This window comes from Schistocerca piceifrons, chromosome 2 (genome assembly GCF_021461385.2).
Source record: "Schistocerca piceifrons isolate TAMUIC-IGC-003096 chromosome 2, iqSchPice1.1, whole genome shotgun sequence".
Lineage (NCBI taxonomy): Eukaryota > Metazoa > Arthropoda > Insecta > Orthoptera > Acrididae > Schistocerca > Schistocerca piceifrons.
This window is the reverse complement of record NC_060139.1, coordinates 769,715,234-769,731,925: the sequence shown is the minus strand read 5'-3', so window position 1 is coordinate 769,731,925 and position 16,692 is coordinate 769,715,234. Positions and strand designations below refer to the sequence as shown.

The 16,692-nt window shown below is 40.0% G+C and overlaps 1 protein-coding gene across 3 annotated transcripts in view; it reads left to right on the top strand.

Annotated features, from left to right (window-relative positions):
* Positions 1 to 16,692, top strand: part of LOC124775057 (solute carrier family 66 member 2) — a 64,399-nt gene that overhangs the window by 14,521 nt on the left and 33,186 nt on the right. Inside the window, exon 4 of one of the 3 annotated variants that reach the window (XM_047249849.1) lies at positions 13,241 to 13,315. The exons of 1 other annotated variant lie outside the window; for it this stretch is intronic. In XM_047249849.1, the coding sequence (XP_047105805.1) occupies positions 13,241 to 13,315 (75 nt within the window). Of the gene's footprint in view, positions 1 to 13,237; positions 13,316 to 16,692 lie in introns of all 3 variants that reach the window. One more of the 3 variants, XM_047249848.1, reaches the window with a different exon arrangement.

Below are 16,692 nucleotides of genomic sequence, written 5' to 3'. Positions count from 1 at the left end.
AGCGGCTAGGTCAGCGTCGGCTGACGACAAACAACAACTCTGCTGCGATGAACACACAACTGACTACCAAGTACACAATTCGGAGGCGAGTATACAACTGAGCGGCGAATACAGAACTGTCCTAGCGCTCGCGACTCCAGCGCTTAAGAAGCCAGAAGCCAGCGGTGGCGCGCGCAGACTTGCGGCGATGTCCTCTCTCGCTGGCGCTGCTTATGCGGACGGCGTCCGAACTTTGATGCTGCCAACCTTTTGGCAGCGGGCTCGAGTGGAATTACTGGCTAGGACATAACACAATGCATCAAAGAACGTAAGATACTACTGCATTTTGCAGGGTGATGACAACTTGTGGTCTGCAACCAAAGCTCTGTGTGAGTTGGTTTGCAATAGACACTATTTCCCAGTGTACCATTGGCTTATTTTCTGATCATGACATCCAGGTATCGTAAAATGCTATCTTTTCCCACTTATGTTGTGAACTGTATATTCAAATGGAATGAGTTCAGATGCTGGAGAAACACAGGTAATGTTTCTGTTCAATGGGGCCACCCTACAAATGTATCATCTACATATCACGAGTATCAGGAAGGTTTGAGACTTTATGTCAAGGTATTTGAATGTGAGCTACATCATTTGCACACTGTTTATAGTTCATGAAATCTTAAAGTATGACATTACCATGAATTTCCCTGTGTAATATAATTTCAGTCCTAAGTGCAGAATATGTTGTTGAGTCCACTTGTGCAACTACCCAACTGAAGTTGTAAGTTAAGAGTATCAGTTGTTGTCTCCACCAAGACTGCCTTATTTTTGTACTCTAAAGACAGTTTCTCAGTTGTTGAACAGTGGAGGAATTATGTTATTGTCAGAAAGTACAGTAGATGGCTTTATAACACATTTCGTTTTAGTTATTCTTTCATGAAAGATCTTTGGATGATTTTGCACTGTCATTGTTGGGTAAAGTTCATTAGTTAGAACAAAGAGTTGACATCTACAATGACTAATGAGAGCAGACAAAGGTTTTGGTGTCCGTGGTAGAAAGCAACTTGATCTTACAATTTCTACATCGAATATTTCAGCAAGGATACCTGGAAAAAAGTGAGTTTTACACAGTGGGATCTTTTTAACTTTTTGATTAGTGACTTTCCTTATTCATTTTACCTTAAATACATTTCAGCAGCAAAGTTAATATACAGGGCGTTTCAAAAAGAAAGAGCAGATTTCAAACATTTATTTCTCAAAAACTACAAATGATAGAAACACAATTCAAACGTTTCTTGTCAGAGAAAGGTTCAAAGTTTTTCAATGGTCCGCGCAGAAGTTCCATGCAAATCCGCAGTGGCGCTGGCGTTTGTTTGTAGGAAAATGGCGACGACACCACAGGAACGATCATTTTGTGTGCTGCAATTTGCAAAGTTAGAGTCCATTGTTGGTGTGCAACGTGCATTCCGCCGTCAATTCAACAAACAGCCGCCTCGTCATAAGCAAATTTATGAGTGGCATCACAGATTCGTAGAAGATGGTTGCATCTGCAAGCGAAAAAGCACGGGTCGTCCACGCACATCGGATGAAAATGTCGAGCGTGTCCGTGCAGCTTACGAAAGGAGCCCTAGAAAATCCACGGCACGGGCAAGTCACGAACTAAACATGTCTAAAACAACGGTATGGCGCGTTCTGAGTAACCGTCTGCACATGAAGCCGTACAAACTGCAGTTATTGCAAGCATTGCGTCCTGACGACCACAACAAAAGGTTCGAATTTTCAACTGCAATTCTACAGGACATGGAAGAGGACAATTTTGCCGAACGATTAATTTTTTCAGATGAATCAACGTTTCACATTTCTGGTAAAGTTAATCGGCATAACGTACGAATTTGGGCGAGTGAAACTCCGAGGGACGTTATTCAACATGAAAGAGACTCACCAAAGGTTAACGTCTTTTGTGCAATTTCGGTAAACAAAGTTTATGGACCTTTCTTTTTCATGGAGAAAACTATCACAGGAACCATTTACCTGGACATGTTAGAAAACTGGCTATTTCCTCAACTTCAGGAAGATTCAAATCACTTCATCTTCATGCAAGATGGCGCCCCACCACACTTCTCTGAACCTGTACGACGGTACCTAAATAACACCATTCCAGGACGGTGGATTGGAAGAGCAGGAGCACAAGATCAATGTCATCGTCTGTGGCCTCCCAGGTCACCAGACCTTACTCCCTGCGATTTTTATTTGTGGGGGTACATAAAGGACTGTGTTTATGTCCCGCCTATGCCCGCTACTCTTCAAGAGGTACGACATCGAATTGTTGCGGCCGTGAATTCGGTAACTAAAGACCAGTTGCGTCGTGTGTGGCAAGAAATGAGATACCGGTTTGATATTTGTCGTGTAACAAATGGTGCTCATATTGAGGTACAGTTTTGATATTTGTTGTGTAACATTTGGTACTCATATTGAGTGAAGGACCGTTGGAATTGTGTTTCTATCATTTGTAGTTTTTGAGAAATAAATGTTTGAAATCTGCTCTTTCTTTTTGAAACGCCCTGTATAAGATCCATATTGTTGTGTTTATATTTTGCACAGTAGTTTGGCAGCAGTCAAGGTGAAATACCGTTGGCATTAAACTGACTACATGACAACTGGTTCTGAGTGGAGATAAGCAGACAGACATATTTCTAATGAGGACTAGGCTTTTACGTTGCAGCACAATCTTGGGGTGTGCTTTGTTTGAGAAAAATTTGAGTCGGAAGTCTTTCACAACTACTGCAGAACTGAAACTCCGTAGCTCGTAACTTAGTCAGAAAAAATTCTTCTGTTTCATACTTCTCATTGCCTGCCCAAATCCAGTCTTAAAAAGTGCTGCCAAGAAGCACTGCTGACCCATATGAAATATTAAACAACATACTGCGCTTTTAAGGGAAGTTTAACCCACAAAAATCTGAAGACAACCTGCCTTGGAACCTAGTGGTAGCATAAGTAAAACTTTATGGCCTAAGAAATAACATACATATCATTGTTACTGAATAATGGTTCACCATTAGCAGAATATTTTTCATCTTAACTTGACATTGTTTCAAGCAGTTGAAGTATCAGCATGCACAAATGGTTTTATGAGTAAGAAATTAAGACCAAGATTCCACAGAATAACAAGACACTTGGGTTCTTATGATACTTTGTTTCTTAAGATCTAATGACGCTGTCTTCCAAAATACTATTCCAACTCTTATGGCCCAAAATAATTACTTTCTTGCGTATGTTGAATCGTAGAACACGTAGATACTTGAGTAACTTATTGATTATTGTCATGATTTGTAACAAGTAAAGATTAAAGATATTCGTTGATAGTGGGTAAGCCATTAAAATTTGTTTCTAATTTTCTTAGATGGCTGAAGTTAATAATTTTGAAAGTGGACATCAAAAAATGTTAAGGCTCTAAATCAAGTAAGAGGGAATGGTTGTTGATTAAAAATGATTATTCAGTAGATCCTTCGATTAATGATGGATATGGTTGGGATCTGCACTAAATAGCTTTTTGTTCGGGGCTGTGGTCTATACATACCTTTACTGCATTTAACATATCAGAGGACAATGTTTTTCCCAAATTTGTCATTCGGAAAATACAGGCTTGTCTTGTATTCGCAGGTTAAACTGTTGCTGCCGAGATTAATATTTTTATGTTGTTTAATAGAGTGTTAGAGTGTACAGGGATTGTCCATCATGTAAAGATGAAACTTTGAATATTGAGGTCACATGCAGATTTATTTTGAAGAATTCAGAAAGGCAGCCCTGGGCAAACTATAATCACATTCGAAGAGGTTTAAAATTTCCCTATATGCTGAAGCGCATGATACAGTGTTGACATTTCTTGAACGATCATGTGACATTTGACTCGTTTCATGCTGGTGCAAGGGATACGTGAGAAACTATGAATTGGCCACTACAACAGTCTATTGCTCTGCTTAAAATTTGACAATTTTGTGAAACACAGGAGCAAAAAGTATTAAATTCTATCATCTTAGGAATTGATCTTGTATTTGATCAGGTTTACAATAAAAGTTCTCGTACATGTGTGGATACTGTGTACAAACATTAATGTTGCTTTTTAGGTAAAGGTAACATTAAAAATTGGAAATGTCGTCCTTCAAAAACATTACTTGATTCTGAACCCAGAGTAATATCCTACTTGATTATGAGAGACTGTAATGATTTACTAAGTGGTTTGCAAATGAGAAATTCGGTTGATGTTCGGATATTAGAATACCGGGTAAAAACATTACCAGCTTTTAATCAGCTTTTAAACATGATGGTGACATTCAAATAAAACAGGAAGAAAAATTTATCAACAATGAAATGCCAACAAATGAAACCACTCAAATTAAACTGACTGTAATTGTTTTGAGGATAAGTTAAAGCAGCAATATCCAGTTGTGGAGATAGTACCAACAGTTGTCGTCGTCACATATGACTTCCACCCTAGAAGGTATTGCAGTCAGTTTCGCAGTTGTTCAAACACAGCACTATGGAAGGGTTGGAGGGGAACAGTGATACCAACTTCACAGAGAACTAGATAAGTGCGGGGAGGGGTGTAGTGAGCAGGCAGCAAAGTACGTCATGTTGCCAACTATAGGACCACATTTAAACTGCAGTTTGTAGTCAGAATTGAATTGACTTTAAAACTGGACAAAAACAGTATTCATTTCCCCCTATGAACCATGGACCTGGTGGGGAGGCTTGTGTGCCTCAGTGATACAGATAGCCATACTGTAGGTGCAACCACAATGGAGGGATATCTGTTGAGAGGCCAGACAAACATGTGGCCCCTGAAGAGGGGCAGCAACCTCTTCAGTAGTTGCAGGGCAACAGTCTGGATGACTGACCGACCTGGCCTTGTAACATTAACCAAAATGGTCTTGCTGTGCTGGTACTGTGAAAGGTTGAAAGCAAGGGGAAACTACAGCCGTAATTTTTTCCCAGAGCATGCAGCTTTACTGTGTGATTAAATGATGATGGCGCCATCTTGGGTAAAACATTCTGGAGGTAAAATAGTCCCCCATTCGGGCAGGGACTCCTCAGGAGGGCATTGTTATCAGGAGAAATAAAACTGGTGTTCCATGGATCGAAGTGTGGAATGTCAGATCCCGTAATCAGGTAGGTAGGTAGGTAGGTAGGTAGGTAGGTAGGTAGGTAGGTAGGTTACAAAATTTAAAAAGGGAAATGGATAGGTTAATGTTAGATAGAGTGGGAATTAGTGAAATTGGGTGGCAGGAGGAACAAGACTTTTGATCAGGTGAATACAGGGTTATAAATACAAAATCAAATAGGGGTAATGCAGGAATAGGTTTAGTAATGAATAAAAAACTAGGGGCATGGGTAAGCTACTGCGAACAGCATAGCGAATGCATTATTGTAGCCAAGATAGACACGAAACCCATTTCTACCACAGTAATACAAATTTATATGCCAACTAGCACTGCAGACAATGACGAGATTGAAGAAATGTATGATGAGATGAAAGAAATTATTCATATAGTGAAGGGAAACGAAAATTTAATAGTCATGGGGGACTGGGATTCAATAGTATGAAAAGGAAAAGAAGGAAAAGTTGTAGGTGAATATGGAAGGGGGGGGGGGGGGGGGGGGAGTAAGGTATGAAAGAGGAAGCTGCCTGGTAGAATTTTGCACAGAGCATAACTTAATCATAGCTAACACTTGGTTTAAGAATCATGAGAGAAGGTTGTATACGTGAAAGAGGCCTGGAGACACTGGAATGTTTCAGATAATGGTAAGACAGAGATTTAGGAACCGGGTTTTAAATTGTAAGACATGTCCAGTGGCAGATGTGGTCTCTGACCACAATCTATTGGTTATGAACTGTCGATTAAAACTGAAGAAACCGCAAAAAGGCGGGAATTTAAGGAGATGGATAAACCGAAAGAACTAGAGGTTGTAGAGAGTTTCAGAGGGAGCATTAGGGAACGATTGGCAAGAACAGGGGAAAGGAATACAGTAGATAAAGAATGGATAGATTGAAGGTAGCAGAGGATCAAGTAGGTAAAAAGACAAAGGCTAGTAGAAACCGTTGGGTAACACAAGAAATCTAAAGTTTATTTGATGAAAGGAGAAAATATAAAAAATGCGGTAAATGAAGCAGTTGAAAGTGAATACAAACGTCTAAAATTGAGACTGACAGGAAATGAAAAATGACTAAGCAGGAATGGCCAGAGGACAGATGTAAGGATTTAGAAGCATATATCATTAGGGGAAAGATAGATGCCACCTACAGGAAAGTTAAACAGACCTTTCGAGAAAAGAGAAGCAGTAGTGTGAATATCAAGAGCTCAGATGGAAAACCAGTCATAAATGAAGATAGAAAAGCAGAAAGGTGGAAGGAGTAAAAGGAAGATGTGCTAAACAGCAATATTATGGAAATGGAATGGAACTTAGATGAAGGTGACATGAGAGTGATGATACTGCATGAAGAATTTGACAGAGCAGTGAAAGACCTAACTTGAAACAAGGGTCTAGGAGTAGACATTTCGTTAGAACTACCAATAGCCTTGGCAGAGCCAGCCATGACAGCAAGATGTATGAGACAGGTGAAATGTGAAATACCCTCAAAATTCAAGAAGAGTGTAATAATTCCTATCCCATAGAAAACAGGTGTCAGCAGGTGTGAAAATTACCGAACTATCAGTTTACTAAGTCATGACTTATAATTTGTACAGAAACCAGATGGCAGTTATATGAATTGAGGGTCATAAAAGAGTGGTGGTGGTGGTGGTGGTGGTGGTGGTTGTGGTTTTGTAGGGCGTTCAACTGCCTGGTTATCAGCGCCCGTACGAAGTCCCGGTTTTTACGAAGTCCCGGTTTTTACGAAGTCCCGGTTTTTACGAAGTCCCGGTTTTTACGAAGTCCCGGTTTTTACGAAGTCCCGGTTTTTACGAAGTCCCGGTTTTTACGAAGTCCCGGTTTTTACGAAGTCCCGGTTTTTACGAAGTCCCAGTTTTTACGAAGTCCCGGTAAGCCACTGTCACAGATGATGATGACGACGACGACGACAAGAACACAAACCCCCCAGTCCCTGGATATGAAAGGGAATGAGACAGGGTTGTAGCTTCTCACTGATGTTATTCAATCTGTATATTGAGCAAGCAGTGAAGGAAACAAAAGAAAAATTCGGAGTATGAATTAAAATCCATGGAGAAGAAATAAAAAGTTTGAGGTTTGCCGATGACAGTGTAATGTCAGAGACAGCGAAGGACCTGGAAGAGCAGTTGAACAGAATGGACAGAGTATTGAAAGGAGGATATAAGATGAACATCAACCAAAGTAAAATGAGGACAATGGAATGTAGTTGAATTAAATCAGGTGCTGAGGGAATTAGATTAGAAAGTGAGACACTTCAAGTAGTAGGTGAGTTTTGCTATTTGAGGAGCAAAATAACTGATGATGGTCGAAGTAGAGAGGATAGAAAATATAGACTGGCTCAGTCAAAGAAAGCATTTCTGAAGAAGAGAAATTTGTTTACGTTGAGTATGGATTTAAGTGTCAGAAAGTCTTTTGTGAAGGTAATTGCATGGATTGTAGCCATGTATGAAAGTGAAACATGGCTGATAAATAGTTAAAACTAGAAGAGACTAGAAGAGAGTAGAAGCTTTCAAAATGTGGTGCCACAGAAGAATACTGAAGTTAAGATCGGTAAATCACGTAACTATTAAGGAGGTACTGAATAGATTTGGGGAGAAGAGGAATCTGTGGCACAACTTGACTAGAAGAAGGGATCAGTTGGTAGGACACATTCCGAGGCATCAAGGGATCACCAATTTAGTATTGGAGGGCAGTGTGGAGGGTGAAAATCGTAGAGGAAGACCAAGAGATGAATACGCTAAGCAGATTCAGAAGGATGTGGGTTGCAGTAATTACTTGGAGATGAAGCATCTTGCACAGGATAGAGTAGCATGAGGGGCTGCATTAAACCAGTCTCCAGACTGAAGACCACAACAACAACACTATTCATTTCTGCATGGGACGGTAAAAATCTAGGTAGGACTCAGTGACATGTTTCGTGCTGCAGCGGTTTGACGTTCACCGTAACTATGATGGGAAAGAAAGCTGGTGCGTTAGCTGCTAATTCTGCGCTGCCAATGAGAGAGCGTCGGGCAGAAGATATGTTTTCGAAGCAAGTGATGACATTGTAACATTCTCACATCAGTATTGAAGCGAAAACCGATATGTATTCAGATAAAAACAGCTGTGTTCTGCGGTCCCATGGTAACCACAATCTCAGAAATCACAACATATTTGTGAGAAACAGCCAAATATTTGTTCCGATGTAGATAAGAATTTCCCAGCTGTACCATTAGGATGATGATGATGATGATGATGATGATGACAAACAGGAGAAGAATTAAAAATAGTGACAAGATAGACAAGAGGGTCAGTAAGCAAAAATGTAAAAAAGAAAAAGTCTGTTAATTAATGTAAACCATTTATCAAAATGAAGACAACCAATAAATGGCATAAATTTAGTATAGTTATAATGCTAACTTTTAGGTGGATACTTTGTGAGTAAAACAGTTTGCAATTTTTTTAGTCTGAATATGTTAAAAAAAATTTTTTCTAAAGGAGCCTCATGAAAAAAGTGGGGGTCATCGTACAATGAGGGTCGTCTCATACTCGCATAAATGTGGTGCACTGAAACATTAAAAACCAGAAAGAGGGGGGAGAGAGGGTGGCAAGGGGGTTCTAGTGAGAGAGAGTGTCTTTGCGACAGAACTTTCTCAATTTGATGAAGGGGTAAGGAATTGTTCATTGTTTTTTGGAGGAACTACCTTCAAGTTCACGTTTTGTGATTATTTAGGAGACCTGTATCATGATGAATGTGATTGTCTTGTTAATAACAAATCATATAACAGTTGCAGCGTGGAAATGTATTGGAGGAAAAGATGAAATTTAATCCATGTACCTAAATTGAGCTTGTGGTTTATGGTTGTTCAAACAGAGAGAAAAGTTTTGTTACAAAATATGCTTTCTGTCTTAAAAGCAGAGCGTATCAGCTATGTATACAGTCTCCCCTCCTGCCTTCCATATATTTTCCATTTTTTGTAAAATTTTCATCTCACTGCTGTGCCAGTTGGGCTGTACTATGACTAAATTAAGTTAAGATGTGTGGGTGTCTGTTGGTGGGTTGGAAAAGGAAGTTTAATGCATCACGACAACATTCCCTTTGGAGGTATTACAGTGGTGAGGGAAAGCATATTGAAGTTACATTGGATTGTGAAGGAGATCGTATGCAGTGGTGGTCCAATATATTTTTGCAATATGGTGCTGTCTACCATCTGGATGGCTGTTATGAAGTGTTGTCACCAGTTGGATGTGATCTCAAAAATAGAACAAAGGCTTATAATCTTCAAGGACAATGTAGTTCCCCTTGAATTATTGCAGTGATAGTGATCGATGTGTGGTTATTATTACATATTAAAATCAGTTTCTTTCTGTAGGATATGGTATGGAAAAAAGGATATTTTTAGTTTTTTTGTTGTTAAGCAGTTCTAAGATTGAAATCCATGGTATAGGAACATTATGGAGGAGACCACCAAGTACAGGTGTTGTTTATAACCTAAACTGTCTCCAACAATGACAAGTTAGTGATTGAACTGTTCCTGTTTGCATTCATTTGAAGTATTTTTAATACGATCAGTGTGAGTGTAACCTTTCCATTGCTAAGCAAGTCACTTTTCACATTGCTCTTATTGATGTGCGCATTTCTAAATACACTGCAAAGTTTTGTAGTTTAGGACAAAAGTTAATGGGTAAGGCTGAAAAGAAACAGTCAAGTATATACATTATTCAGCCACTTGTGAATTCTTAGACTTACCCTTTATTGTTCATTTATTTCTTATTAAGGCATAAAAGTTTACTGATATTAGAAGACATCTCAGTTTGTATTTAGTGTGACTGTGTGTGCGATGCAGGGAAGCTATTCTATCTCTGAAAGTGTATGAACATGTAGTTATCCTTGATTTGTGAATCTGTAGTATTCATCAAATGCTTAGCCATCCCTCCCTCATAGGGAGTACAGGATGGACCACAGTAACTTAAAATGCATTGCTGGCAGTGCTGTAAAAGGCACGTGTGAAGATACTGGGAAACTGCACTTGCAAACATGACTAAAATACTTTGTGTGAGTGTGTGACATTCCCGGAATGTATCTACCTCTGTTAAGGCTGCAGCATGTGGAAGCAATATAAATGGTCGAATCAAAACACCTTCAGCTGTCTAAATTTCCAGTATTTTATTTGTGCAACTGGTTTCAGCACTACAGTACGCCATCTTCAGACCGCATGACCAACATGTAGGAAGGATCACACCACTGGTCCAGTTAAAATACGGTCCAGCATTCATTGACTGGTTTCCGCAGATTTCTTCTTAACACCGTGATCCCTTCGATCGTCAGCAAGTGATGATTAAAGGAATCACTTTCTGAGGAACAAACTTGCGGACACCAGTCTTTGAACACTGTTCCCTATCATGACTGGTCCAGAGGTGGATTCCTTCCTACACGCCGGTCAGGGGGCCTGAAGATGGCATAATGTAGCACTGAAACTGGTTGCACAAATAAAATAACTGGAAATTTAGACAGCTGAAGGTGTTTTGATTTGACACTTTGTATTGAACAACCAAGGTCCCTCAACCATATGTATAGAAATGGATTTAAGGACAGGAAGCAATTTGTCAGGATTTATTGGACCATTATAGAATAGCAAATGTGGAGTAATCAGATAGTAGTTTTGGGTTTATGGGAAATGTGCATTTATTGGATGATAGTTTTGAACTTATCAAACATTGGAAAATCTAGGATGGAATGTAGGCAGTGTGGTTTCAGTTGCCTGAGACTGCAATCTCGCGTGTGTGTGTGTGTGTGTGTGTGTGTGTGTGTGTGTGTGTTGTTGATGAAGGCCTTAATGGCCGAAAGCTTTTAACTTGTTGTGCCCATCTGCGATTCAGCATCTCTGCTAAACATTGGAAAATCTAGGATGGAATGTAGGCAGTGTGGTTTCAGTTGCCTGAGACTGCAATCGCGCGCGCGCGCGTGTGTGTGTGTGTGTGTGTGTGTGTGTGTGTGTGTGTGTGTGTGTGTTGTTGATGAAGGCCTTAATGGCCGAAAGCTTTTAACTTGTTGTGCCCATCTGCGATTCAGCATCTCTGCTATATGGTGAGTTTTGAACTTGTCAGCAGAACATTATGTCCACCGATCTATATAGACCCATCCAGGCGACAGCAGTGTCACCTGGCAAGGAATGACTGCTAGTCAGACACACGCATGGTGCATCTAGTATGAGTGAGTGTGCTATCCATGTGTGGAATGGGGAAGGCGTATTTGGCTGAGAGCCGATTGTGAGGGCCCGTAGGCTTGCCATGAGCATTTCGGAAACTGCACGATTTGTCAGGTGTTAGAGGAGTGCTGTGGTGAGCATCTTAAAAACGTAGTGAAACCAAGGTGAAACCATGTCCAGACATAATGGGATTAGGTGGTAAAACAGGACAGGCAGCGAACTGTGGCAGAACTAACATCAGACTTTTATGCCGGACTGAGAAAAAGTGTGCGTGAACACACATTGCACCGAACACTCCAAACGATGGCCGTCCACTGCCGACGAACCCTGGAAGTGCCAATGTTAACACCACAACATCGGCAACTACAACGGAAATGGGTATGTGACCATCAGCATTGGACATTGGCACAGTGGCAGAATCTTGCAGGGTCTGATGAATTCTGTTACCATCTTCATCATGCTGGTAGGGCGCGAAACCATTGTCTTCTAGGGGAACAGCTCCTTGACACCTGTACTGTGGAACAGAGACAAGCTGACGGTGGCTCCATTATGCACTGGGGAACATTCACGTGGGCATCCATGGGTCCAGTGGAGCTCATGCAAGGAATCATGATGGCCAAGGGGTATTGTACACTGGTTGCAGACTACATGCATCCCCTCTTGATGATTGTTTTCTGATGGGAGTGGCATTTTTTAACAAGATAATGCACCATGTTCCAATGCCAGGAGCGTAATGGATGGGTTCGAATAACTAAGTGGCAAGTTCAATTCAACTGCTGATCCCCCAGCTGACCAGATCTGAATCTGATCGAACACATGTGGGACGTTATTGGATGTGGTGTCAGAGCTCATCAGCCCCCTCCCCAGAATTTATGGGAGTTAGGTGACTTGTGAGTGCAGATGCAGTGCCAGCTCCCTCCAGTGATCTACCAAGGCTCATTGCTTCCGGGCCATTATGTCTCACCAGAGTTATCTGTGCCAAAGGTGGGCGTATTGGCTGTGAGTGAGGTAGGTGGTCATAATGTTCTGGCTGCAGAGAGTGTGTGTGTGTGTGTGTGTGTGTGTGTGTGTGTGTGTGTGTGTGTGTAGAATTACAGGGAACATAAAGTCTGGTATTTGCAGTAGGAATTATAATGCTTTCTATTAAAGTTAAACAAAAGACCCAAAGAATTATAAACTGAGTTAGTGGCAGCATGATGTAGATGGCACAGTAATTCTTTACTATGATTTTTTCACTTCTTTCTTGTTTTATCCTGTTAAGTATTGAAGAAATTTATACTTCCAAATGATTACAGATCAGAACCTTCATGTCAACAATTGTTTTTTACCATGCAGTATTATCACATTGCACGACTGTTTTTGCTACTTCTTACTGATACAATGTGTTAGTGATGTATGTTTTTCTCCCCTTTTGTCTGGTTGCGTGTGTGTGTGTGTGTGTGTGTGTGTGTGTGTGTGTGAGAGAGAGAGAGAGAGAGAGAGAGAGAGAGAGAGAGAGAGAGAGAGAGAGAGAGAGAGAGAGTGCTAGCTAGCAAGCCAGCTAGCTGTTCTGTGCTTAAATTATTTCCTCTGACCTCCTATACTTCGCTCTTATTTCTTTGAGATTACAATTTACATATGATACTTTTCTTGTGGTCATGCATGAATGTTTGTGTGCAAAGCAAATTGTTATGTGCAGTTGTAAAGAAAATTTTTACACATGTCAGTGTTACGGAATGCACAGAATATTTTTATTTCTGTCTCCAGTCTTCTGGTATTATCTTCAGCTAAATGATACACTAAACTGTCACAGTTTCTAGGTTCCTTTGATCCTGCTGTCCACTGGAACTTCTGTGTGAACAGTCTCAAGCTTACATTCTGTAAAATTACTGAGAGAACTAATGCTATGCTCTGTTTCATGACAGAAGTGAGCAGCAAGGATGACACAAGTGGAAGGTCTCACAAGAGTAATAAGCAGCGGTTTCCAGTGCACACCTTCCGTGGTATGTGGTGGATAAGCCTCAGCCACCTTTTCTTCTTGTGCTCTATGCTTATAGATTGGTGAAATTGTGTTTCTGGGTTTCTCAGTCTGCACCTTATTTTCCTTCTCTTTGTGATTAGCTTGGACTGGTGAATGACCTGGCTTGTTTCCAGTTTCTTATCTGCAATTGCTTGCCTGTCCCCTTTGCCATGTGCCTTGTAAAATTGCTAACGTCTTAAGTCAACGTAAGTATAATGTGTATTTCTAACTTGAATATCAGTTACAGTAATTTAGTACATCTCAGGTTTTAGAATGCTGAAAGTAGCAGGAAATAAATAGTTTTTTTGCTCAACTCGCCATATCCCAGAAAAGGGATTATATACTCCTAGCTGCATGTGAAAAGCAAGGTGGGCAGATCTGTCTATTGTAATTTTTTCATGTTTCTGAGCACATTAACAATGATCACCTTTTTATTACTATCAACCATATAATATATACACTAAATTATCTCTGAAAGGCAATTTGGGAACATTCTGACAAGACAGACAATGTAAAATATCTAATTATCACTTTTTGAAACAGGAATTACTGAACAAAATGACATAATAGAAGAAAATAGGAGTTTGTTCCAACTTTTGGAATTTTTAAATGTGTTCACTCACTAATAGAATAGGAAAGGTACCAGATATATTTCAAAATGCAATGTTGACAAAGCTAGCAAAAAAAAAAAAAAAAAAAATTCTGCAGAACCAAAACTTAAGGTACAGAGAGTTTGAATTAATAGAGACATCAAAAGTAAGCATTTTTTAAATATTTCTAGACTTCTCTTACCTCCTGCCTTAAACTTCTGATGGCTAGAAATTCAGCAGTGGATTCAGTTGTGTTTTGTGTCGAGCCATCCCTGTTGGAATTGTTTTATGTCTAGTCTGGTATTCAAAGTCTCCTCTTGTATCCTAAGTATTACTAATATTAAATTTTGTACTTCCATTTTACCAAAAAAACCCTTATTTAACATATCACACATCAATGTGGAACATATTTCATTACTTGCATATTTGAAAATTGCAGAAATTAGTGATAAATGCAGTACATCAGTATGAAATAACATTCATTAGCAGCAAAGTTTGAGGTGTTACTTAAAGTTGTTTACAAATATACTGCAAGATAGAATGGGAAATAGTCTGAAGTGGAAAGAAAAGCTGTGAGATTAAACACAAACTGAAAATTAAAAACAAAGCATTACAAAAGCATCAAGCTTTACATAGGATGGAATAACCAGAAACAGTATGAATGACAGAATGATTTGTTTTTTTCCACGTTTGAATGCTAAATGTATTTTTGTAAGTTCTTGTCTCCTCAGATAAATTACTCACTTTGTGACCTGCTTTTGGGTCACTAAATATGTGGATAGAAGGATTTTATCACAACTTGTTTAGTTAAGTTTTCAGTGTTGACAAGGGCAAATACATACATAAGTATTTTGTATGGTATTTGCATGTGTGTTGGTATGCGTTTCTTGCACTGTAGTCGTTGTTTTGAGATTACCAGGTACTGTGTGTTCTCAGTTATGTAGAAAATTACACAAACAAGCTAACAAATTGTTAGTTTGTGTAACATCATAAAAAAATATATCCGTAAATACTGCACTTGACAATGAAATAAAATCTTGAAACACTTTTGCTCAGGAGGAAAAAAAAAATGTAACTGGCACTGCATTTAAACTACAAACATTTGCATAACCAGGGTTGCCATAAGGTGTGGAAATCGGGGAATTTCAGACTTGTCAGGGGAATCAGGGAAATTTAAAAAAAAATGCTGGAAAAATCTCATTTATGTCTCAGTAGATGAAATGATTTATTTACGGAGATGTCGTGCATCGTTGCTATCTGGGCGCAGCTGAGTACGTGCACTGCTTCCCAACTCCTTCATTCTTACTGCTTCTCCATTTCCTATCATTCCCCTCAGCTAGCAGTCAGTGCTGCCATCACTTCTTGCCACTAGCCTAACATCAGGCAATGAGAGGCAGGGAGGCATGAAGAGTGGTTTGTTTGGATCTGATTCTCAGAGACTGTTGACGCAGCGGCCGGAGACAGCCTTCGTGTGTGCATGAGTTGTGTCTGAGTGATTGTGTGAATATGTGTGTGCTCTCGTTTTCTGACAAAGACTATGGCCAAAAATTTAGTTGTGAGAGTGTGAATGTCTTTCCTATGTTGCCTGTCTGCAGCTCAGTGATCATATTTATGGTGAATTGGTACCTACATTCATTAGTATTGATTCAGAGTATTCGTGGTGCAAGTTACTTGTTGCATGGATTGATCACTGCAGTCTCATTTCATCAACATGGTGTCTGTGACACATGAATAACTGGCCACACGAGTGGACTTCAACGATAGACCAAAGCTGCGGGCCATTTCTGCATGTATCTCTAATGGATCGGGCCTGCCGATCTGAAGCCCTTTTGTTTCCCACTAACGTGCAGGTCTGCCGGTTGGATCCAGTCTCACCAATCTGCCTGCAAGCTGGGTCTATTTGTGTGTGGTGTAATGCACCAGATTTTTGTGGTTTATCCATGAACCCAGGACTGTGGAGTTCCTCGGAAGGCCAGAGGCCACGGGCGTGGACATAAGGAATTGTGACTTGTCACCACAAGTACATTGTACAGTGCAGCATTTTATTTATGGACATTGTATTTATTCTAGAACGTTTTGGCTATTTGAAAGCAGTTCCTGTATTAGAAAGTATAGATGATACGAAGAAAATTGTTGCAGTCACTGGCGGTTTATATGCTATGTACTCATAAAATGATACTTGTTCAGGTGATGCCACATTGGGGGACTTGCGTGTCTGAGATCATGAAATGATGGTGATGACGATAACACTTGGTCCATAAGTTGAAAAAATCTCCAACCTGCCGATTGCGCTGTAGGCAAACACATTACCACTCAGCTAAGCAGGCGGACACACGATACCTGTAAAATAATAGATATAACAATGTGGGTAATAACTGGAAATAACATTATGGGCATAGGAAATCGGACAGGAGCGATAAAGAAGTCATGAACAGCAGGAAAACTGTAATACTGGGAACGTGAAAGTGGGGTTATACTGTACTACTGAAAACTGCAGTTAGGTTGGGATTTTATTAGTTGTTTCATGAAAGTATACCTGTAGTATAAAAACTTAGTCTGCCTCCATATCCAAGAGGTAGCACATCTGAGTTGCATGTCGAGGACCCAGATTCAATTCCTTTGCTGTCATGGACTTTCCTTCCTTGGTGGGAGTACTGGAACAGGGTGAATTCAACTTCATGATGCAAATTGAAGAGTTACTTGGATGAGAAGTAATGGCTCCAAGATCTGAAAAGCCGATAATGGCCGGGAGAGTGGTGTGCTAATCCCA